At 53.1% G+C, this 24024-nt stretch overlaps 1 protein-coding gene across 2 annotated transcripts in view; it reads right to left on the bottom strand.

Moving 5' to 3' along the window:
- The window catches only part of MBP (myelin basic protein), a 108700-nt gene that overhangs the window by 80472 nt on the left and 4204 nt on the right, over positions 1–24024 (bottom strand). For both annotated transcript variants that reach the window (XM_018039439.1, XM_018039438.1), the window contains exon 2: positions 2751–2824. In XM_018039439.1, coding sequence (XP_017894928.1) covers positions 2751–2801 — 51 coding nt within the window. In that variant the 5' untranslated portion in view covers positions 2802–2824. The remainder of the gene's footprint in view (positions 1–2750; positions 2825–24024) is intronic.

Genomic DNA, 24024 nt, shown 5'->3' with positions numbered 1-24024 from the left:
AGGAAAACAAGGACCCCAAAGCGAGCAGGTGGCCTTCCTGCCTGAAGGCCTCTGGTCCCCCTGGAGGACAGGTCTCCCCCAACCAGCATCACTCTGCTCCTGATGGGCCAGGAGGGCGCTCACAGCCGCCTCGCTGCCAGAGGGGACCCTGCCACACGCAGACACGTGAGGCTGAAACAGGGAGAGAAAGGCCGGAGCCCCTTCCTTCACGAGCTCCTCCCTGCATCCTGGTGCAGCTTCATCAGGAGAGAGGAGCCAGTGAGCCAAGAGTGGGCTGTCACGGGGAGGAGCCTGGGGGCAGAGGTCACGTGCTCCTGGCAGGGAGCACCTGGGGGTGGCAGTGGGTGCCTGATATGGGAGGGGTCGTCACACGGAGCCCCTGCCTCCCGCGCCCAGCACAGGCCTGCGGGCCACGAAAGCAGCTCACGGGGGCCTGCGGACGCGGAGCTGATGGTGGTGGCGGCGCCGGTGGGGAGAGGGGGTGGCAAAGAACCAGAGCTGGGAGGATGCACGGGCTGACTCTCCCCGCAGCCCCTGCCTGTTGACGGGTCAACGACTGCTCCCAGGACAAGCTCTCATCTGTTCCCTGTCTCGTAAGTGAAAAGAAAGCCTCCCAGGATGACTGCAGAAGCATGCAGGACGGTAAACAGCAGGGCACGAGTGCGTGTAAGCTTTTCTGTTCTAAGCTGAAATGCTAAGGAACACCGCAGACCATTCCACCTAAAAGGCCTCAGGCGTTTTCCATCAAGTTACAAAAAATTAAAGGAAGAGTCATGTACAGATGTGAGAGCCGGACCATAAAGAAAGCTGAGCATCAAAGAATTGATGCTTTCGAACCGTGGTGTTGGAGAAGACTCTTAGAGTCCCTTGGACTGCAAGGAGATCCAACCAGTCCATTCTAAAGGAGATCAGTCCTGGGTGTTCATTGGAAGGACTGATGTTGAAGCTGAAACTCCAATACTTTGGCCACCTGATGCGAAGAGCTGACTCATTTGAAAAGACTCTGATCCTGGGAAAGATTGAGGGCAGGAGGAGAAGGGGACAGCAGAGGATGAGATGGTTGGATGGCATCACCGACTCAATGGGCATGAGCTTGAGCAAGCTCTGGGAGATGGTGGAGGACAGGGAAGCCTGGCGTGCTGCAGTCTATGGGGTCGCAGAGTCCAACCCGACTTAGCGACTAAACAACAGCAAAGAAGAGGGCTGTCACATGTAACAGCGTCCCATAGAAGCCATGGGTCCAAAACGACCATTTTTTAAAATTATCAGAATGTTAAAGTTTAGCTTTCAGATAACAAAAGCCTAAGTATGGGCTCTCCTGTTGGTCAGAAATCTGACTTTGGTAAAAATTAAATCAATGAGAAGGATGTTTTGATGTTTTACAGTGTCCAACAACAGGAAAGAAACTGCAAGCCACTGAGGTTTTTAGAAGCAGACTTGCAAATCAGTTGCTCTGAGCCTTAAAATACCAAGTGTTAACAGGATGGGGCTCTCTTGAAAAGAGCTGCTTTTCTACTTTCACTCTCAGTGGGGCCTCTGTGTTCCTGGGGCAGACACCGCCCAGAGCCGTCTTCACAGTAACTGAACATTCAGAGTCACCACTATCTTCACAGGGAGAGCATCAGTAAGGCAGTTCTCACGTGAGTTACACGAAATACCAGGAGTCCCCTGTCAGTATCTACTTGGACCGTTTACACACTGAGAACACGGGTCCTCCTTTCAACAGGGAGGGGAGAATTCCAAACCAACAACACTGTAGAAACGTAAACCCCTTCTAGTTGCCTTGGGCCTGAAATCATTAGGAAAGGAACGCCATGACTTTGTTTTAGGTAAAGCAATGTTTTCTCTCAAGTGTTTGAAACACTTTATAAAATAGGAACAAAAACGGTTATGTAATCATGTATTTACATGAATGGCATGGAAGCAAATTATGGAAAATTACCCACTTGGCTGATACAGAAATGTTTGAGTCCAAATATAGATCAGAGAAGCACCCATGGCAGAAAGTTCATTATTCTTAAATGAAACCTGACTACAGATTCTTGACAAAGAGGGCTGGGGTTTGCAGCATGCCGTAACTCAACCCAGTGGACATTTATGAAATGCTTCTGTGCACATGCAGGTCCATCCTCAGCATCATGACATTCTGTGAACTGTCCCCTAGTCTTGAGTTAAAGGACCAAAGACAACGGATAAGTAAACTTTCCCTCCTACAAAGGACAGGGGAAACACACACACATCAGGCTATTTCCTCATGATCTGAAATGACTCCTCGGTAGACAGAGGTGCCCTGGTGATGGGTCATCAGTTTAAGGGGCTCAGACACTCTGGGGACCCAGAGGTCATCCCTAGAGTCTCCTCACCACACAGGGAAGCCAATGCCTGTGGAATGAGGTGGAGAATGGGAAATCCGAGCCTAAAAATCCACAGAGGAGCCATTCTGAGTCGCTGGAGGGATTCCGACGGCTTTTACTTGCATTTTTTCCCACTTGTTCTCCTGCATTTTCCAAACACCCTAACCATCAGTGCGGAAGGGGACATGGGGGCAGGCACCACCGGACGACCAGCCACAGTGAGACTGCAGTGGGCTTGGCCGAGGAATTCGGGTCTTGGTCTGTGTGCAGGACTAGCATTCTCAGCCCTAGAAGTTTCCAGGGAAGGAAAGCAACAAGCCAGTGGCTTTAGGGGAAAACTCTGGCGGCCACAGGGCATACGAGTACCTGAAGGATTGGGGGTGGCTCCCTCCTTACCTTATTGCCCTTCTCGGCACCGAAGTCCCGCTTCCCTGCATGGTTCCCCATCCTGAGCCCCGAGTCTTCAGATGCTGAAAGGAAAGAGAGGCCGTTAGCCTTGGAAGTGGTACTTCCAGAGTTTCCAACATGGTTTTTCAATCAGAACAATGATCCCGTTCTGAATGCGACATCTGTTTCTGAAGAGAGAAAACGAAAGCCCCCAAACTCAAGGGGCACCTGAAGTCTCTGAGGCAGCGTCTCTCTCCTCTAATCCCTGGCAAAAATCCAGACCCGGATTCTGTCCAGGGACATGCACGGTTCAGCGAGTTTCCTCGTCCAGGAAGATCAGCCCATCTCTAGCGCGCTCACAGACCGGGCGCAAGTCCCAACCAACGGACAGAGTCATACTTCACGCCCGATGACGTAAGGAGACGGACAGACATGGGGAGGAGCTGTGGACGCTGCACAGACACACACAGGACGCTTGCAGTGTTGAGAATCCCGCGAGCACAGAAAGAGCAGACCCGACCAAGGGCCGCTTATCAGACAGGCATCCCAAGGATCGGCAGAATTTGTAGGAAGATACTGCTGCTGCTGCGGCTAAGTCGCTTCAGTCGTGTCCGACTCTGCGACCACACAGACAGCAGCCCACCAGGCTCCCTCGTCCCTGGGATTCTCCAGGCAAGAACACTGGAGTGAGTTGCCATTTCCTTCTCCAATGCATAAAAGTGAAAAGTGAAAGTGAAGTCATTCAGTCGTGTCTGACTCTTAGTGACTCCATGGACTGCAGCCTACCAGGGTCCTCTGTCCTGGGGATTTTCCAGGCAAGAGTACTGGAGTGGGGCCATTGGCAAGACTGGAACGGCTTCAGTGCAGAAACCAAGGGGTTTCCAATGCCCATGGATAAAGATTTGCCCAAGCAAATTCTAGAGGACATGTACATAATCTCACGAAGTGAGCTGCAAATGCAAGAGTTTGGGCCCCGTTAATGTGCACCTTAGAAACAGAAGTTTCATAAACATTCTTGAAAAACATCTGCTTCTCTTTTCCAGGTACTCGCAACCTCAAATAAAGCAGCACAGAAACACCGCCCAGGAAGAGCTGGCAGGCGGCTGAGTTTTCTCCGAAAGGATACCTGGCCCAGAAAGTCTTGGTTCTACCCTATCTGCCAGGGGTCTCTGCAAACCTGTGTACAGGGGCTCTGTGAGAGGGCTGCCAGGACACGCAGGTGAGCAAGGAAGGCCGATGGAGACAGTCATGAAGCCAAGTAGCAAAACCTGGGTCATCCTTTCCTTGATTTCCTGTGCTCGTTTGGTATCCAGAAAGGGGCATCTCCACTAGCCCCTGATCCAAAGGAGCCCTGATCCAAAGCCCCCTTTGTTCAGGAACCCCACAGCTGTCTGCCCCCCATGTACTTCTCTTCACCACTAGAGACCACTTAAAATGAAGCCACCACAGATTCCAAACCAAAAGCACCTAACACATATATTGTAAAATTTTCAGATAAAATAAATCGTATCTTCTCCAAGTCTGGTGGGTTTCTGCTTATTGTTCCTGAGAAAGCTTTATAAGCAGCAACAGGCTTGAAAGATTACTAGCTGCTATGGTTGGTTTTCTTTCTAAGGTCCTGAGTCAACCAAAAACCAAAATGAAATAAGCATACAAAAAACCCTGCAGAGTGTAGCTTTCCTATATCCCCCTAGCTGGGCAATGGTAAAATTAGGACTCAGATTAGATACTTGAATGAGCTTTGATGCTCGCTCAGGCAGTTCTTGGTATCAAACTCCAATGATATTTCTTTGCCTGGTTCTTGAATTTTTCTTTAGAAACTGTAGAGGTTAAGATACATCAAAGTACAGAAAGGAGAGGGAATCTTAGGTTTTCTACAAATAATGACTTCTTCATTTAGAAATCTGATTGATGAGGGCTTGGTTGAATCATCTAGGATCTCAAAGACACTGAGTTTCAACCTTGAAACCCAACAGTCCACATTCAGGAGTGACACAATTCACTGAATCAACATCAACCAAAAACAACGCGAAATGAAGGTCACAGCTTTGGAACATGAAAAGAACACACACAGACCTTATCCAACAATCCCCGTGCTGCAAAAGCAAGCACTTGCCTTGAAATTTGGAAGATAAAATTGTCTTAAAAAAAAAAAAGCCCATGTGCCTCATGTGTATTTTCTAGCCCAAACTTTTCTAGCAGCAAATGTACTGTTTTTCTCTCCCAGAAAGGTGCACAACTGAAGAATTCAGCCAAACTCATTCCACACAGGTCCCTCGACCTACTCTCATCCCTGGACCTGTAGGAACCATGAGGACCATTTGCACCATCACCTTAGACCTGTCCCCTGGCTCAGGTGACCAGTCTTAAAGGACCATTGCAAAGTTCACTCATCACGTTGCTTTGTTTGGTCGCTAAGTTGTGTCTGACTCTTTGGGACCCCACAGACTGCAGCCCGCCAGGCTTCCCTGTCCTTCACCATCTCCCGGAGTTTGCTCAAACTCATGTCCATTGTGTCAGTGATGCCACCCAGCCATCTCACCCTCTGTCACCCTCATCGTGTGATGATTCAAAGAACATGCGAGGACCAGCTTCTAGCTGAACAAGGAACAGCGCTCCTTGAAAAGCAACAAAATGAATTGTCCTCTAAACATGGGGAGGGTTTCTAAAATATTTCATACACCCAATGAAAGGCAAGTTTCGTTCCTGCAAAGACACTCTTTAGAGAAGCGTGTCAGTATTAGTATCTGAAATTCCCCAAAGCCTCCCGTATTTCTGAGTGTCTCCTCGGTGACTGTGAAGGATGTTGGATGCTCTTCCCCAGGTCGACCGGTGAGAAAGGGGGCAATAGCATCTGACAGCGTCACCTCCTGTGTGTGGGGAGCAGTGGGTTGTTGCCGCTCTCAGTTAAGACCACTGCAACGTAGACAGGCAGACTTCGTTTTATTGTGCTTTGCTTTATTGCTCTTTGTCGCTGATGCATTTTTTACAAATTGAAGGTTTGTGGAAACTCTGCATTGTCAGATGATGGCTGACATTTTTTAGCAACGAAGTATTTTTAAATTTAAAAAATGATGCTTTTAAAAAATAAATAAAAAGGATGCTTTTAAAAATGCAAGTTGACCTTTGCAGACAATTTCAGTATTCTATCATCCACCCTCCCAATTCACTCACACGGATCACCCCCCAAAACGCCACTATGGGGGTCGTCTCACTGGGGAACTGGAGGTCTGAGGCACACACAGTGGTTTGCTCGATGAGACGGGCACAGACAGGGAGGAGGGGACTCGCCTTTGTCCCCTTGGGGCCTGAACTGCAGTTGAAGCGCAGAACTGTGTGTTCTCTGTGCAGGGTGGCAGTCTGAAGCGCAGGGGCGGAGCCGGGTCATTCTGGACTTCCAGCTCTCTGTGCCCCCACGCAGGGTCGTGAGTATTGATAACCAGCGTGGTGTATGTGATACACAGAATACAATGTATTGAACGTCGGCGCATCCATTTCTCTGTTTAACAGATAACAAGTGGTGCATTTGATGGGAGACGGGTAAATTAGGAGGCTGGCATTAACAGACTCTCACCGCCACATACAAAGCAGACAGAGGCAAGGGCCTGCTGTATAGCGCGGATGACTTCATTCAACATGTGTTTTTTGGCTGCATCATGCAGCTTCTGGGATCTTTGTTCCCTGACCTGGTGTGGCGCCTGGGCCCTCAGTAATAAAAGTGCAGAGGCTGCCAGGGAGTGCCCTCAAAATTCTGTAATAGCCTACAAGGAAAAAGAATCTGAAAAGGAATCTGTCTATATCTATATATCGGAATCATTGTGCTGTATTACCTGAAACTAAAACATTGTAAACAACTACACTTCAATTATATCTAATTATATATAAACAGTTATATATTCGCAACTATTCAATTTATACAAATATAAAAGTGATAAAATTATAAAAACTTTTTCGATTACATATAAATAGTTATTTCCAAAATAAAAAAAGAACAGAGTTGTTGTATTTGAAATTAATCACAGGCAAAATAGTTAACTTCTTCTCCAGTTGGCAGCCTGGACTTTGGGGCCCTGGCGCAGAGAACCACCCGCGGGCATCCACGTTCTCCCCTGTCTGGCCTCCGTCTTTCTCTCACCTCCTCAGTCACCTCCCCTGCAGGTATTAGGCAAATCCTGACTCCCTGTCCCCTCCTTCCAGAACACAAACCTCAGGATTTAACCTAACAGGATACTGTGCGACGTGCCAGTATAGGGGGGCGGGGAGAGCGTTGCTTGTGAACACAGAGGCGCTGTCTTTGGACCAAATGCTCTGAAGCACAGCTGATCCAGGCACGAGACCCCCACACTGCCCCTTGTGGACGGGAGGCCGCCTCCAGGCCGTGTGTTCTGACCAGAGCTTCATCACCCCTCGGAGCATAACTTTAGGTTGTCCTTCGGAGGACTGTCTGCGAAATACATTAATCAGTACTTTTAAAACTCAAGACTACTTGGCACAGAATAGATAGAAACAAACGTTCCAGGTCAGACTTCTAAGCGTGTACAAACTTCTTCCTCGGTCTCAGATGAACAGAAAGAGCATTTATGCATCATTTTCAGTAGGCAGATTCTAGCCTTAAATGCACATTTAGCACTGGCAGGAAAAGAAAGACAGGAAAAGCCATGTGACCATTCTCAGCTCAGGGCCCCTCATCAGCGGGGCCATCGGGACGTGAGGAGTGCAGCGCTGCCCCGACGGCGGGTCCTGGACCTGACTCTGGGTGACCGGGCCCCACCCGCTGGGGACAGAAGGAGGCGGGCTTACGGAGGCGCCCCGCAGCTGGTCTCTGTAACACGCTGCAAAGAGCCATCTGCAGGCGGAAGAGCTGGATGTGTGAGGTCATCTCTATTCCATTCCATTTTTGTAATTAATCAAACAGAGAGAAAGAGGAAAATTCATGTGGAATGCGCTTGGAACTCAGGCCGGAAGCATCACTGGGTTATTAGGAAGCTTTTTGTGAAATAATATGAAAGGAACACGGTGGGAGGGGAAGAGGAGGGTCAGTGCTGGGAGCAGGGTGGACTCCAGGTGACAGCGGCTGCCTGTACTCCTTAGGTGCAAATTCAGGCCCACGTGAGATTTCTAAGCAGCCACTGGGATGACTGAGAATTTCCATATTGTTTTCATGATCACGCACGCTTGTGTCATCGTGGTGGGAGTGGTGGCATGACTCCCCAGGGTGGGTGTTGACCGGTTGAGGAAACATCTTCCAGCCGTCTAGCTGTCTACAATCGCACACCTTCCGTAGAGCCCTTGACATGGGCTCTCGCACGTGTGGACATCCGCGCTGAAACTCTGAGGTCAGGGGAGGAGAAAAGGGTGAGAAGCTCAGGAACCCAGAAGCGACGCTCCTGCTCGGTCCTAACCCTGACCCTTCTCCGTCAAAGACGGCCCCGCACAGGACACGGCGCGACTTCTCCTAGGTCCAGACCAGACTGGAGGGTGAAGGGGGCGGGGGGTGCGCGGCAAGAAGAGAGAAGCAGGGGAGGCTGAGACCCAGGGGAGGCTGCGGACACCAAAAGGCTGAGCTCGCTGTTTCTGAGGTAACTGAGTGCATTTTCATAGGCGATGGGATTGTCATGAAATCATCGTCTCCATAGATGCACTGTGGGAGAGACGAGGCCTCAATCCAAAGTGTTCATCCATTTCTAGACTGTTCATCAATGCGATAAAGAGAAGACTTTGTTCTAACAAGTCACCTTGAGAAAACGGCTGAATTACACAACACCTGTTCGTGGTCCTCATGAACACCTGTACGTGGATCCTCAGGCTTAATGAGGAAAATGAGGGCACCTTTTTAATTTCCTGCCCAATATCTTGCAACAACAGCTGGTGAAAAGTATGTGCAAAGAATTATTTGGGTTTTAATTCCATGCCCGCCAATCACTATTTACTGCAGAGCTTAGAAATTTGGTTCTCTGAGCTCCCAATTTCTCATCTGTCAAATCAGATCATAATACCTGCAGTCCATCTGCAGAGGATTCAATAAGGTAACAGACTCAGATTCCCTGGGCCCCTGACAGTCCATCGGCAACATAATCACCTCTCTTCCCTCCCTTAGAGAATGGCGTGTATGTTACATAAGACGCCGGCAGCAGAATGAGACAAATAAGGAGTTAATTATGACCCCGAAGGGCCAATCATCCGCAGACATTTTAACTGTCAAAGTTCAACTTGCTTGTAATAAAGATGTTCAGTGAATACACTGCCTCATAATCAGAGAGAGCCAAAGCCCATTCGTCCTTCTCAACTGACTTGGGTGCAATTTTCTACCTACAGTAGCTCAGAGGATTCATAGCTTTTCTCTGTCCTGTCTGCACTTGCATATGTGTGAATACTGACGGTACAAGCAACAGCAGGATGTTGTCTGCAGGGAGGGCTGCGAAGGACCCAGAGGCTGAGGTCACCTGGGATCACAGACGTGGGTCAGGTGGGAAACCGCAGAAGCACCGAATCCACAGTCCGTGTTTTAACATCTACCCGCTGGAATCCGCGCACAGCCGTCCCAGCCGGGAGAGGATTCACATGGGCTTTGGCAGCAGGATTAAAACCCCACCAGGAGGCTAACTTCTGCTCTCTCTGCTTTTCAACATCATTAAAGCAACGCTTTCAAAATTCCATGTCCTTTGGTATTAACCCTTAGTGGAGCCCTAGCATTTTTGCTGTTCGGTTGCTCAGTCGTGTCTGACTCTCTGTGACCCCGTGGACTGCAGCATGCCGGGCTTCTCTGTCCTCCACTATCTCCCGGAGTTTGCTCAAATTCATGTTCACTGAGTCAATGATGCCATCCAACCATCTCATCCTGTGTCGCCCCCCTCCCCCCTTCACTTTCAATCTTCCCAGCATCAGGGTCTTTCCCAGTGAGCTGGCTCTTTGCATCAGATGGCCAAAGTATCAGAGCCTCAGCTTCCTATTAGGCTTTCAGGCTTACTATAAAGTGATAACTTCACTGCTCTCGCTACCGTCACGCTGTGTGCCTAACCTCTGAGCTGATCCAGATGACTCGCAGCCCCGAGTTCCTGTGAACTACACGCTGAAGGGGCTTCGAGGTACCCAAGGGGCACCGTGCTTCCTTTCTGGGGGCCGCTGATGCGAGGTGGGGTGAATGCGATGCAGAGCTGAAGGCGGGCCCTCCGCCTCCCCCACACCCCCTGCACCCGCCTGGCACCCCACAAGCGGCAGCTGCTGGCTTGCTCCCAGCCGCCCTTCTGTGCTGGGCACAGCCTGTCTTGGGGTGTGGACCCTGACAGACCACACAGATCCCAGCCCCCTAAGAGGTGGGCGGGGGCTGCAAGGATTCTGAACGACAGACAGTAGGCCTGCGCCTCTGACCTTTAAAGGAAAACCCAGAGAGCACGTGTGAAAGAGCAAGGAGTTCACGTAGAAAGTCAAAGGGCCCAACAGAGAAGAGTGAGACCAACTGAGGGCTCCTACCCCGCTGGGGGCTGTCCTCCTCCTCCCCTCCCACCCCCATCCCTGCCTCCTCCCTCCACCAGGACCCCTGGGCTCATGCCAGCTTTCTGCAGACAATCATTTTTATTTCCCAGGTCAAAAACATTCCTGCAACACCCTGTGCTCAGAACACAGTAAACAGTCACCGCCATCACCAGAACAACCACCCCAAATAAACCCCCACACGCTCCTGTGAACGAGACAAAAGGAAAGCCCATTTTAGGATGGGAACCGGGGCGGGATGCCCAAGAAGCCACCCTGCTTTCAGGAACGCGTGTGATGTTGACCTCTGAGATCCTCGGGCTCCCCCCAAACTCCCTCGCACCCTCAAGCTTCCAGCACGAGACCACCTGTGGTCTCACATAGGAAGTATCAGAAGAAAGCAGCTTCTAGATTGGAGGGGATGGGACACTTTGTGCTGGGTTATCACATAATATCCACAGCTACTGATCACAGTCCCAGAGCTGGTAAAGAATCTGCCTGCAATGCAGGAGACCCAGGTTCGATCCCTGGGTTGGGAAGACCCCCTGGAGAAGGAAGTGGCAACCCACTCCAGTATTCTTGCCTGGGAAATCCCACGGACAGAGGAACCTGGCGGGCTACAGTCCATGGGGTTGCAAAGAGTTGGACATGACTGAGCAACTAACTCTCTATCTTCTCCAGGCTTATCAGATTTACACCACGGACGAACACTGCCTGAAAGGTCTCAAAAACCATTAAAAAAAAAAAAATCACAGAATGACAAAAGGACGGCTCTGTGGAGTCTGACTGTGGTTCCTTGTGCCTGGTCCCGGGTATCAGCTGACTCTGCAGGAAAGTCCTCAGCAGAACAGGGTGCAAGTGACATCCTGGAGTCCCCGGCTCCAGGTGCTACCATAACATCACCTTTCTCAGTGACAACAAAGCATCTCCTTGAAGGAGAAAAAGCAGCAAACCCAACGGTAGTTCATTAATGCTTAAGTTAGGGTGGCTTTTAGGAAGCCTTATAAATACATTCACACATATATCATTAGCCAGCATGTTCAGCTTTCTGTAGCTCTTACAATACTTTGGCCACATGATGTGAAGAGCCAACTCATTGGTAAAGACCCTGATGCTGGGAAAGACTGAGGGCAGAAGAAGGGGGCGACCGAAGATGAGATGGTTGGATGGCATCACTGACTCAACGGACATGAGTCTGAGCAAGCTCCGGGAGCTGGTGCAGGACAGGGAAGCCTGGCGTGCTGCAGTCCATGGGGCCACAAAGAGTTAGACACGACTGAGTGAATAACGACAGCAACAGGAAGATAGGAAATTCCGCGTGAAAGCAGCAGCTCCCAGGAAGCTGGGCTGCTGGGGCCCCGGCCCGCCAGGTCCACAGTCACAGGCTCTCTGATGGTCGGGAAGCGGACTCAGGCAGATGCAGGACACACACCTTCCGCAGCAGGTGGGGCGTTGGCAAACAGCCCCGTCCCGGGGCCTAACTCAGTCGTGGGCATGGAGGCCAGGCCCCACTGACCCCCCTGGGTCAGGCTGTGCCCAGGCTGCCCACCTGGAGGCCAGCAGGTGGGGCTTCCAGAGAAACAGTCCCAGAGCTCAAGTCCCTGGGGTGCCCCTTCCTGTAGGCTCTCTGCCGCTTGCTCTGAGGCTTTGGTCCCGGAGGGTACACGTTTACTCCAGGAGGGCTGTGGAAATGACCAGTTAATATTTTACTAGCCGAGTGCAGGGGGGGCCACGTGAGTGCTGCTGTTACAGGCATCGGCGTGGCCATGACCAGGACGCTGGCGCTGGAGACAGGAAGCACGGACATCGTGGGCCTCGCACAAGGCCAGAGCCAGCGAGCAAAGGGCAGGGGGTGTGCCGAGCTCGTGCACTTAATCCACCTCCAGAACAGCTCACATGTTCCCTGGCGTCAGACGTGACGGCTCCTGATAACTGCATGGGAAGGAACTCGTGTATTTAATCCACCTCCAGAACAACTCATGTTCTCTGGCGTCAGACGTGACGGCTCCTGATAACTGCGTGGGGAGGGAACATATTGCTCGGGCCCAGGTTGGTGTGAGGTCTGCAGTCAAGAGACCTACAGCCCGAGTCCTCATCTTCCTGAAAACACAGAGGACACGTGAACCCTGGGACTGCCGATCTCACCGCTCCAGCTTCAGAGCAGCAGCCCCACGGTGGTCCCAGGGAGAGAGTCAGTCTCCCACCTGGCACCTTCTTCCCAGGTGAGCTCCTCCCACAAGCTTCCAGATGCTGAGCAGGGAAAAGAAGGCAGGTGTGGTCATCACCCCATCACGGCCCCGCAGGCACAGGGCTCAGAGCTGATGTCAGGGCTCCACGTGGTCACTGGGGCGTGCGGGACTGCAGAGGGTGAGGGACGTGGGCCGGCGGCAGGTACAGATAAAGCAAAGGGAGGGAGATGTTCCGGGAGAGCGGGACTCAGTGGACAGGGCTTGACCGAGGCGGGAGGCTCGAGAGGACGGCCCGTGTGATGGTGCTGCCTGCATGCCCGGCGGGAGGGACCTCTCCAGACGTCCATCACCCAACCTGCTTCCGTCCAGGCGGAGGTGGGTGCTGTTCCAAAGCTCCTCCTTTCACAGACGATGAGGCTCATGAGGTTTGGAAAGTCTGGGTGACATAAGTTCACAGTCACAGGTTCAAGGCTGACCCAGCGACTTGGGCAGGGCGCTGAATTTCTGCAGGAAGAGGACCCTTGATGCGTGCAGCCTCCGGTTTATTAGGGAATCAGAGCTGCCTGGGGGATAGAGGCGCAGCTTTTTCTTTACTTCACATTTTAATGTATGTTCTGACAGCTCAAAGCTCATTAACAGCAACCTGGGCGGAGCCTTGACCGTTGTTCCCCACGATGTCACTCCCCGCTGCAGACAGCAGTGAACGGCGGAGCATTATAGGAATATATCCTACAAGTGAATCTTTCTTTAAAATCAGTTATTTACTTTCAGTTGCGCTGGGCCTTTGTCGCTGAGCGTGGACTTGCTCTAGTTTTGGCGAGGGGGGCCTGCTCTTCACTGCGGAGCTCGGCCTTCTCTGGCTGCAAAGCGCATGCTCAGGGCTCCAGCTTGGCTCAGCAGTTGTGGCGCCGGGCATGGCTGTCCCGCTGCACGCGGGATATCCCCCAAGAGGGAAGATGTGTCTCCTACACTGGCAGGTGGATTCTCCGTCACTGAGCCACCAGGGAAGCCCACAGGTGAATCTTTTTTAAAAAAACTCTGTTACCGAAAAATTGTATTAACTAAATTGTATGAATAAATAACAAGTATCTACAGAGCACAACAGACGTGACGAATATGAGGCTGCCAATAAGCTTGTAGTTTGAACCTGAACTTTTCACCTGGCTCTGCCTGCTTTTTAGTTTCTAAGTGTCCTCTTTAAGGCCTAAAAGGATCAGTATCCTTTCAGAGTGCGTGAGTGTGTGTGTGTGTGCTCAGTCGTGTCCGACTCTTTACGACCCTATGGCCTGCAGCCCCCCAGGCTCCTCTGTCCGTGGCATTTACCAGGCAAGAACACTGGAGTGGGTTGCCATTTCTTTTAAGAAGGATGCTTTATCACCACAAGGTAGAGGCCTTATGGTTTTGTTTCTCCATCACGATTACGATTATTCAGAAGCCTTTTACAGGAAATAAATGAAAACTGAAAACATCTTGGCAGAGAGCACTTACAATACTGTGTTTATCTGATCAACCGTGACCACGCTGACACTGTACTCCAGGGTCTTAATCACTCACACTCCCCCCAAAGCATGGTTTTTGATGCCAAGAGGGGGCAAAAAGGGGGTAACGTCCAAAGACAGCTCAGAACCTACTTGAAGGGCTCAAGAGGATGACTGAAGCGGGGCGTGCGGGGCAGGAAGCCTGAGTCTAGTGCCCTCTGCCACCAGCAGCGGGCAGCCCTGGACAGGTCACCGGCTCTGCTGTCCTGGGGAAGCGAGGGGGCGGGCTGGGGGCGGGGCTGCACCGACTTCCGCCAGGATGGGACCACACGTCCGCCCGGTAACCCTGGAAGCTTTGAAAACAGCCTTTCCAGACAAGGTTTGAGCAAACCTGTTGCACCACGTCGGACACGCAGACGGCTGGGTTCCCGAAGCTGGGGGCCGGGTCCGAACGAGACAGGACAAGCTGTCACCCAAGTGTCTCCTGGCTGCCAGTCACCTTTCCAAAGGGCTGTGAACCACACTCTAATGGGAGAGGCGACTGAAGGGTGGAATAGAAACCGCTGAGCCCAGGGCAGTCCACACTGCATCTGGTGCAGTGCCTGGCCTTTCGGTTACTGGTTTCCAGCCTGGTTAGCTGTGCAGACAGGCTACACACACGGGGTCTCAACAGGCAGCCAGGCCTATGCAGTGCAGAGACAGCCTAGTGGTCTCTCGATCATGGCGCCCACGGCACCCATTTGGGTCCGGGTTCACCTGCTGTGAGGGGTGAGTGACACCCCCCGTCTCCTTCCTCTCTGTTTTTACACCTGCCTCCCAGGCTCTGCATCACACACCCCGGAACATCTGTAATTAGTCATGAAACCCACATGAGCTGCCTGCGGAAAACTCCATAATGGGCAGGCTAACCTGAAAAACGGATGGGGAAACAGTGGGGTTTGGGACCGCCACCCTGCAGAGCTCCGACAGATCACAGACCTCACAGTCACCGACGGCGGCTCCAGGCAGAAAAAGCCAGGAACAGACGCAGCATGGAGTCCAGGGTACATTTGTCAAATTCTTCTTCAACACATGTTGTGTGTGTGTATACGTATGTCAGTGAAGTGAAAGTCGCTCAGTCGTGTCCGACTCTTTGCAACCCCATGAACTATACAGTCCATGAATTATCCAGGCCAGAATACTGGAGTAGGCAGCCTTTCCCTTCTCCAGGGGATCTTCCTGACCCGAGGATCGAACCTGCATCTCCCGTGTCTCCTGCATTGGCAGGCGGATGCCCTACCCCTGAGTCACCTGGGAAGCCCACGTGTTGTGAAAGCAATGAAGTTAAGTCTTAGAGGTTCCAGGCTCTGAGGTGATTCTGCCGCAGAAGCCCACAGAAATGACACCTGGGGCTTTTCCTGTCTTCATGAACGAATGAAGTTTTATTAAAAAAGAGTATAAATATTTGTACGGGGTTTTCATCTACCTTCACATTAAAATCTGCTTTAAGTTCCCATCACACACTTTATTTTGGTGTTGCTAATCCTATGTAAAAATTTCCATATACATACAAATATTTTACTGTTAGGACTGTTACTTAATGTGGCTTTAAACACGACCCTTCCCTGCCTTTTCAGAAAGGCCATCTGCCAAGTCAGTACTGCTATGTCCTTTTTCTCTTCACATAACAATTTCCAAACACTGTCTGAAATCAACAAGGCTAGCTTTTAATACCTGGTTCAAATCCTTCTCTCTTTAAAAATGAATCTTGACATACAGAGATAATGACAGAATAAAGTAATCATCATCTGCCTTTTAAAACAGACAGCATCTGCCATACAGCAGTATAAATGATCCTTCAAAACCAGTGATGCTTTGGGCTTGAGTCTGAAATATAATTTATCCTGTTTCCAGCAAGACGGCGCCGGATGGGACCCCGCCTCGTAAACCCCTGGTCTTAGCTTGTCAGTCCAGGGTTATTTTGTTTTCAGACATCCAAAAGGACCAGAATAAAAACAACTGAAGCACATCCTGACCCCCACCACACTCTGAGAAGCCTAGCCCCTAAAATACGAGAATCATTTGTGTCTAGGTTCCTGCTTGACGTGGTCCTTTAAGGCAACACAGTGAGCTGATGTCCCACAGGATGTCCCACGTCCTGGCTGGTAAAGAGGACTTGGACAGTGGTGGTTGTTGCTGTTGTTCAGTCATTAAATTGTGTCCAACTCCCTGCGACCCCATGGACTGCAGCACACCAGGCTTCCTGCCCTTTACTGTCTCTGGGAGTTTGCTCAAGCTCATGTCCATCGAGTTGGTGATGCCATCCAACCATCTCATCCTCTCTCATCCCCTTCTCCTGCCCTCAATCTTTCCCAGCATCAGGGTCTTTTCCAGTGACTCAGCTCTTTGCATCAGGTTGCCAAAGGACTGGAGGTGACCTGTGCAGAATTCAGACCCTTCTGGGTGTCAGCTGGATGGTGATGATCAGGGTTAGTGGAACCGGCCATCGGAGATGTAGCAGACACCAACCTGACCTCTATGTGGACGGTGGGAGATGAGAAAAACTTCTAAATTTCCCAGAAAGTAAGTGCGGGGTGGAGTGCTGAGCCCCTTATAAACTAAATGTGATCAGAACCAGGGGACGGAGCTGCTACTGTGAACAGCTGTCCAGGGAAGGTGGGCATCCTGGAAAGAGCCCTGAAGAAGCTGCAGATCCTCACCGCAGCCCTCACCCTAACTCACCCCCAGCCAGGCTGCAGGCAGGGGGGCGCAGGGCTGCTAGGAGGGTCAGAAGCGGCTCTCTGCTGGCACAGCCCCTCGTCAGGAATCCTGTACAGGTTTTGTTTATCTTGTGAGGTGCTCCGCAAACACAGTGCCTTGGGGAACCTATCTTAGGACCCCAAGCTCCCTGATGACACACTACGATTCAGTCTTCAGGGCCAGAGCCATGTCTCCTTCATGCAGGGCCTCTGGAAGGGCGTGGGGTGGCCTCTGAGTGTCCTGGAGAATCAGGGAATTTAAACTGTGCAGCTGCCCCATCTGGGCGCCTATAATGCAGCTCTGGAGCTTTCGTCTCAGAGCAATTTAGCAAAAATGTTAGGTTCCAACTCTCCAAGAAACCGGATGGAGAGGATGAATATCCATAAATATTCCTTGTCAGATACGCCAGCGCTCAGAGGCACGAAAGAGAATGTCACCCCCTAAATGGAGAGAGTATCAAAAATAAGCGATACGCACAGGAACACACCGCCAGTACAGGGTGTGATTTTCCATGAATCATTCTTTGAACAGAAAGTCATTTACCAGGAAATAGAATTTCTCAATCGTGCTGAAGTGGATGAGCGGGAGCTCGTGCAGGTGTGTTCAGGTGAACCTGTGTCGCCGAGACGCCCCTGGGGCCCTCCTCACCCGTTTCTGCCTCTCACTGGGCAGTGGGCCTCGTGACTACTAGAAACACATGTTCCTGGGCCGAGACCCCAAGACTGGAGGTGGTGTCCAGGCACCAGGGCCTAGGACTCTGCATTTAATGAGCACTCTGGCCGACATGCCAGCAGGTGGCTGCCGGGTCGGGCGTGGTCGCTGGGTGTCATCCTCGTCCACAGCCTCCGAGGAGACTCGGGGTCCGGCTCTGGCCGCTGCAGGTGCTCTGCTGGGGTGCTCCTATCCTGTTCCCAGCCAGTCTCGGTCCCCGCCCGCCTCTGCGGGCTCCGGCAGGTTTCTGATCAGACTCCGGGGGGAGGTCCTCCGTCTCTGGGGAGGCTGGCGGCCGCTGTGGGGAGGCTGAGGTTCTGGCATCTTTGCTGGAGGAGCTGTCTCTGCCCCTGGCTCTTTGCTCCTGCCGGGGGGGCCGCAAACTGCAGCAGAGGGTGCCGGATGTGTCTGGGGGAGACCCTCTGTCGCTGACACACCCCAAAGGCGAGGCCCACACTTGTGGGCGCAGTTATTAGTGGTGAGGGCGCCAGTGGGAGCCCGTTCTTGACTGAAAACCTCGAGGATGGGGCCACCAGGCTCCTCACACTCTGACAAGTCAAACCCTTGCCAGCTTCCACCTCCCAACCCCCTCGTCCCATGAAACAAGGGGAAATTGACTGCAGGAGTCATGCTCTGAAATAAACATTTCGGAAAACCCCATGACAGCGGGGCATGTCACCTAGTGGCTCTGCCTGCCTTTTCGACCTCCACATACAGGAAGTTTCATTCCAGCTGGGGGGCCGCTGTCTGAGGGGCTCCCGGCAGCTGGGAGCTCGGTGCTCAGCCGTCATCTGCAGGGCCCAGGGCAGGACCTGGCATCCCGGAGTGTCCCTCAGAGCTGCCCACGGGGTGGTCTGCAATGAACGTCGGCCACCGATCAAAGCAAAACCTGACGCAATAAGGCACCAAGTAAACTCAGCTTTCAGAAGAAGCATCACCACCACTCACCGTTTTCTAGATTTTTAACACCTCAGAGGTATAAACCAAATCCAAGCCTAGTTACCACGTAATTAGCATTAGCACAACACTAAAATCCAGTGTGTTCACTAAAACACGCCAAACGGCTCCTGTGTCCTGGGTCTTGAAATTCACAGCACCCCGGAGAAGCGTCACCCAAGAACAACGCCCGGGGCTCTGAGCAGAAGCTCGTTTCCTGTGAAAGGCTGTGGCTTTGGGCCTCAGAGACGCTGCCTCGCACCCTGGAGGGCGGCTCCCCCTTGTCGCCAGCTCTCAACCACTGACCCCTTTTCAAAACTGGTAGCAGTTCTGATGTGGGCGTCACGTCCCCACTGAGAGAGACACTGCTCTTGCATGTTTTCATACCGACTCTTTCCTTCAAAAGTGGGCCCCTTTTGAAACAGCAGCCCCTGGTTTCTGGTTGGTGCCCAGCACTCGTGAGCAGTGTGGGGACGGGGCCTGGGGCTGACGGGGGCCAGGAGGTGGTCCACCGTCCCTCCCTCCCTGGGGACAGTGACTCGGGTCCACGTGGTCAGACGTGGGTGTAGGGACACCTGGGTTTGGGAATGTGCTTCCGAGCCCTCAGGAGCATAGTGCAGAGGTGTTGGCCGTCACACGGTCACCAGACAGAGCAGAGGAGGCCCTGGGAGTCACAGGACCTCCCGGGTCTACTGACCCCCGAGAATTCACCTCTCCTCGCCTGTAATGAGAGGAAGACGCCACTCATTCAGAGTGTCGCTGAGGGACAGCGATGAGCCACAGACTACACCTGGCTCCCCAGCGGGGGGCAGAGGGGGCAGGAGGGCCCCCACTCCCTGGGGAATGGTCTGACCCCAGGATGCTGACGGAGCCTGTCTGGACACCATCACTTCATTTTCCTGTGTCCTTTCAGAAAATAAGTCTGTCTAGAAACAGACTCACAGACACGGAGAACAAACTCATGGTTCCCAAGGGGGAAGGGAGTGGGGAGATAAATTAGGAGCCTGGGATTAGCAGATACAAACTGCTGTATATAAAACAGATAAACAAGGTCCTACTGTATGGCACCAGGAATGACATTCAATATCCTGTGATAAACTATAACGGAAAAGAACATGGAACAGAATATAAGTGTAAGGAAATTGCTTTGCAGTACACCGGAAATGAACATAACACTGTAAATCAACTACACTTCAATTAAAACAAAAACAAAAAAAAACCTGAAAACTATAAAAACAGAAAGAAAGATAGTCTGTCTGGGTGGCGGGGCAGATTAGTTAGGCTTCTCAGTGGTTTGGGGGCTTCCCTGGTGGTTCAGATGGAATCTGTCTGCCATGCAGGAGACCCAGGTTCAGCCTCTGGGTTGGGAAGATCCCCCGGAGAAGGGCATGGCAACCCACTGCAGTATTCTTGCCTGGAGAATCTTATGGACAGACGAGCCTGGAGAATTACAGTTCATTGGGTCGCAAAGAGTCGGGCACGACTGAGCAATTAACACTCAGTGGTTTTTAGATACGTCATAAGAGTATACACACACACACACACACACGCGCGTGTGCGCACGCGTGCACATGCACGTATGAAACAGCAGGGGCTTCCCTGGTGGCTCATATGGTAAAGAATCCACCTGTCAATGCAGAAGATGTGGGTTCGATCCCTGGGTTGGTAAGATTCCCTGGAGAAGGAAATGGCAACCCACTCCAGTATCCTTGCCTGGGAAATGCCATGGACAGAGGAGTCTGGCGGGCTACAGTCCATAGCGTCACGAAGAGTTTGATACGACTAGGCGCGCGTGCGCGCGCGCGCGCACACACACACACACACACACACACACACACACTATAAATATTCCAGCAGGAGTTCTGTAGCCACGATAAAGCTTACTCTAAAATGTGCAGAACGGTACAGGAGCCAGCCCAGCTAACAGGATTCTGATGAAGAAGAAGGAAGTGAGAGGGTTCACGCTACCTGATGGTCAGGCTCACCCTTCAGCCCTGGTAAGCAGGACAGTGTGATCCGGGTGGCTGGACAGACATCTCGATCACGGCAACGGAGCAGGGAGCCCAGAAATCGACCCACACAAAAATGTGGACACAAATTATGACGAAGATGGAAAACCAAGTCTATGGAGGAAGGATCATCTTTTCAACAAACAGTATTGGGCAAGGTGGCATTCCGTGGTAGGAACAAAAACCAACCAAAACCAAAACCCTCCACTTAAACCTCACTCATCATACAAAAACTGGAAATGGACAACTGACTTCAGTGTAGACTGTAAGTATAAAACTTGTAGGAAAAAGAGAAGCCAGGAGAAAATCTTCGAGACTAGGCAAAGGGTTCACCCAAATCACAATCCATAAAAGAAAAAAAATTAGGACTTCCCTGGTGGTCCAGTGGTTAAGAATCTGCCTGTCAAAGCAGGGGCCATGGGTTTGATCCCTGGTCCAAGAAGATTCCACATGCGGAGCGACTAAGCCTGAGTTGTGTAACTTAGGCTCACACTAAGCTGTGTAACACAGCTACTGAGTCTATGCTCTGGAGTTCATGCTCCGCAACAAGAGAAACCCCCAAAGTGAGAAGCTGAACCCTGCGCCTTAGAGAGTAGGCCCCGTTCACTGCAGCTAAGAGGGAGATCTCGCAGCAACAAAGAACCATCACAGCCAAAACTAGATAAATAAGCAATGCAGATTTCAATTCGGCGGGGCTCAGTAGCCTGAGATTCCGCACAAGACACAAAGAAAAAAATCAACAAATGAATCTCTTCAAAATGAAAAAGTTTCTCCCCGCAAAAGCACCCGTGGTTAGGCTGAAGACAAGATACACTGTCTGAGGAACTGCAGACCACCAGCCCCGTCTCCAGAGCGTATCTACAAGGAACTAGAGAGACCAAACGAACCAATCAGACAGGAGGCAGAGGCAAGACCAGGTATGCACATGGGGGCGTGGGAGCACATGGGGGCGTGGGAGCACAGGGGAGCGTGGGAGCACATGGGAGCGTGGGAGCACATGGGAGCGTGGGAGCACATGGGGGCGTGGGAGCACATGGGGGCGTGGGAGCACATGGGGGCAGCACATGGGGCGTGGGAGCACAGGGGGGCGTGGGAGCACATGGGGGCGTGGGAGCACAGGGGGCGTGGGAGCACATGGGGGCGTGGGAGCACATGGGGAGCGTGGGAGCACATGGGGGGCGTGGGAGCACATGGGGGGCGTGGGAGCACAGGGGGCGTGGGAGCACAGGGGAGCGTGGGAGCACATGGGGGCGTGGGAGCACAGGGGGGCGTGGGAGCACAGGGGGGGCGTGGGAGCACAGGGGGCGTGGGAGCACATGGGGGGGGCGTGGGAGCACAGGGGGCGTGGGAGCACATGGGGCGTGGGAGCACATGGGGGCGTGGGAGCACAGGGGGGCGTGGGAGCACAGGGGGGCGTGGGAGCACAGGGGGCGTGGGAGCACAGGGGGGCGTGGGAGCACAGGGGGGCGTGGGAGCACGGGGCGTGGGAGCACAGGGGGGCGTGGGAGCACGGGGGGCGTGGGAGCACAGGGGGGCGTGGGAGCACAGGGGGGCGTGGGAGCACAGGGGGGCGTGGGAGCACATGGGGGCGTGGGAGCACATGGGGGCGTGGGAGCACAGGGGGCGTGGGAGCACATGGGGGCGTGGGAGCACATGGGGGGCGTGGGAGCACAGGGGGCGTGGGAGCACAGGGGGGCGTGGGAGCACAGGGGGCGTGGGAGCACATGGGGGCGTGGGAGCACATGGGAGCGTGGGAGCACATGGGGCGGGGAGCACATGGGGGCGTGGGAGCACATGGGGGCGTGGGAGCACATGGGGGCGTGGGAGCACATGGGAGCACATGGGGGCGTGGGAGCACATGGGGGCGTGGGAGCACATGGGGGCGTGGGAGCACATGGGAGCACATGGGGGGAGCACATGGGAGCACATGGGGGCGTGGGAGCACATGGGGGCGTGGGAGCACATGGGAGCGTGGGAGCATGGGAGCACATGGGAGCACATGGGAGCATGGGAGCACATGGGGGCGTGGGAGCACATGGGAGCATGGGAGCACATGGGGGCGTGGGAGCACATGGGAGCGTGGGAGCATGGGAGCACATGGGAGCACATGGGAGCATGGGAGCACATGGGGGCGTGGGAGCACATGGGAGCACATGGGAGCGTGGGAGCACAGGGGAGCGTGGGAGCACATGGGGGCATGGGAGCACATGGGAGCATGGGAGCACATGGGGGCGTGGGAGCACAGGGGAGCGTGGGAGCACATGGGGGTGTGGGAGCACATGGGAGCGTGGGAGCACATGGGGGCGTGGGAGCACATGGGGGCGTGGGAGCACAGGGGAGCGTGGGAGCACATGGGAGCGTGGGAGCACATGGGAGCGTGGGAGCACATGGGGGCGTGGGAGCACATGGGGGCGTGGGAGCACATGGGGGCGTGGGAGCACAGGGGAGCGTGGGAGCATGGGAGCACATGGGAGCACATGGGAGCGTGGGAGCACATGGGGGCGTGGGAGCACATGGGAGCGTGGGAGCACATGGGAGCACATGGGAGCATGGGAGCACATGGGAGCATGGGAGCACATGGGAGCACATGGGAGCGTGGGAGCACATTGGAGCGTGGGAGCATGGGAGCACATGGGAGCACATGGGAGCATGGGAGCACATGGGAGCATGGGAACACATGGGAGCATGGGAGCACATCGGAGCATGGGAGCACATGGGAGCACATGGGAGCATGGGAGCACATGGGAGCATGGGAGCACATGGGAGCACATGGGAGCGTGGGAGCACATGGGAGCGTGGGAGCATGGGAGCACATGGGAGCACATGGGAGCATGGGAGCACATGGGAGCACATGGGAGCATGGGAGCACATGGGAGCACATGGGAGCATGGGAGCACATGGGAGCATGGGAACACATGGGAGCATGGGAGCACATGGAAGCGTGGGAGCATGGGAGCACATGGGAGCACATGGGAGCATGGGAGCACATGGGAGCATGGGAACACATGGGAGCATGGGAGCACATCGGAGCATGGGAGCACATGGGAGCATGGGAGCACATGGGAGCATGGGAGCACATGGGAGCACATGGGAGCATGGGAGCACATGGGAGCATGGGAGCACATGGGAGCATGGGAGCACATGGGAGCATGTGCAGATGGCAGACACGCTTGTGGAAAGACGGGCATCGCTGTCTGTGATGGAGACGCAGACGGCAGTCACGGTGAAGTCTCAGCGCATACCTGTCAGAACAGCTCAGATACCCAGCAAAGACAGGGCCAAATGCTGTCATGGAGACCCAGGACCACGCACACCTGGCCAGTGGGATGTAAACGCTGCAAACTTTCTGGGAAAACAGAGCGCAAAGTCTTGTGAACTGGAGCACGCGTTTGCTTTATGACTCAGCAATGGCATTTATCCCAGAGAAGTGAAAACCAAAAACCGTGTTCTCACAAAAACCTGTACGTCATAGTAGGTGCCCTCAAATAGCCACAAGCTGGAAACCCTCAAAGGGTGGATGGTTAAAACCGAAAAAACTAGAGGAGCAGGGGGTGGGGGGCATATGTTCCACAGCATGCTACTCAGTGATAAAAAAAAAGAATGAGCTGTCCGGACACTGAACAACTTGGAGACATCTCGAGAGAACTGCACTTAGTGAAAAAAGCCAGTGAAAAAGAAGGGGGCATATTGTGTGACTCCGCCTAAACAGCGTTGTCAAAGTGACGAATTACAGAAAATGGGGAACAAAGCA

Source organism: Capra hircus, chromosome 24 (genome assembly GCF_001704415.2).
Source record: "Capra hircus breed San Clemente chromosome 24, ASM170441v1, whole genome shotgun sequence".
Classification (NCBI taxonomy): Eukaryota; Metazoa; Chordata; class Mammalia; order Artiodactyla; family Bovidae; genus Capra; species Capra hircus.
This window is presented reverse-complemented; position numbering and strand designations above follow the sequence as displayed.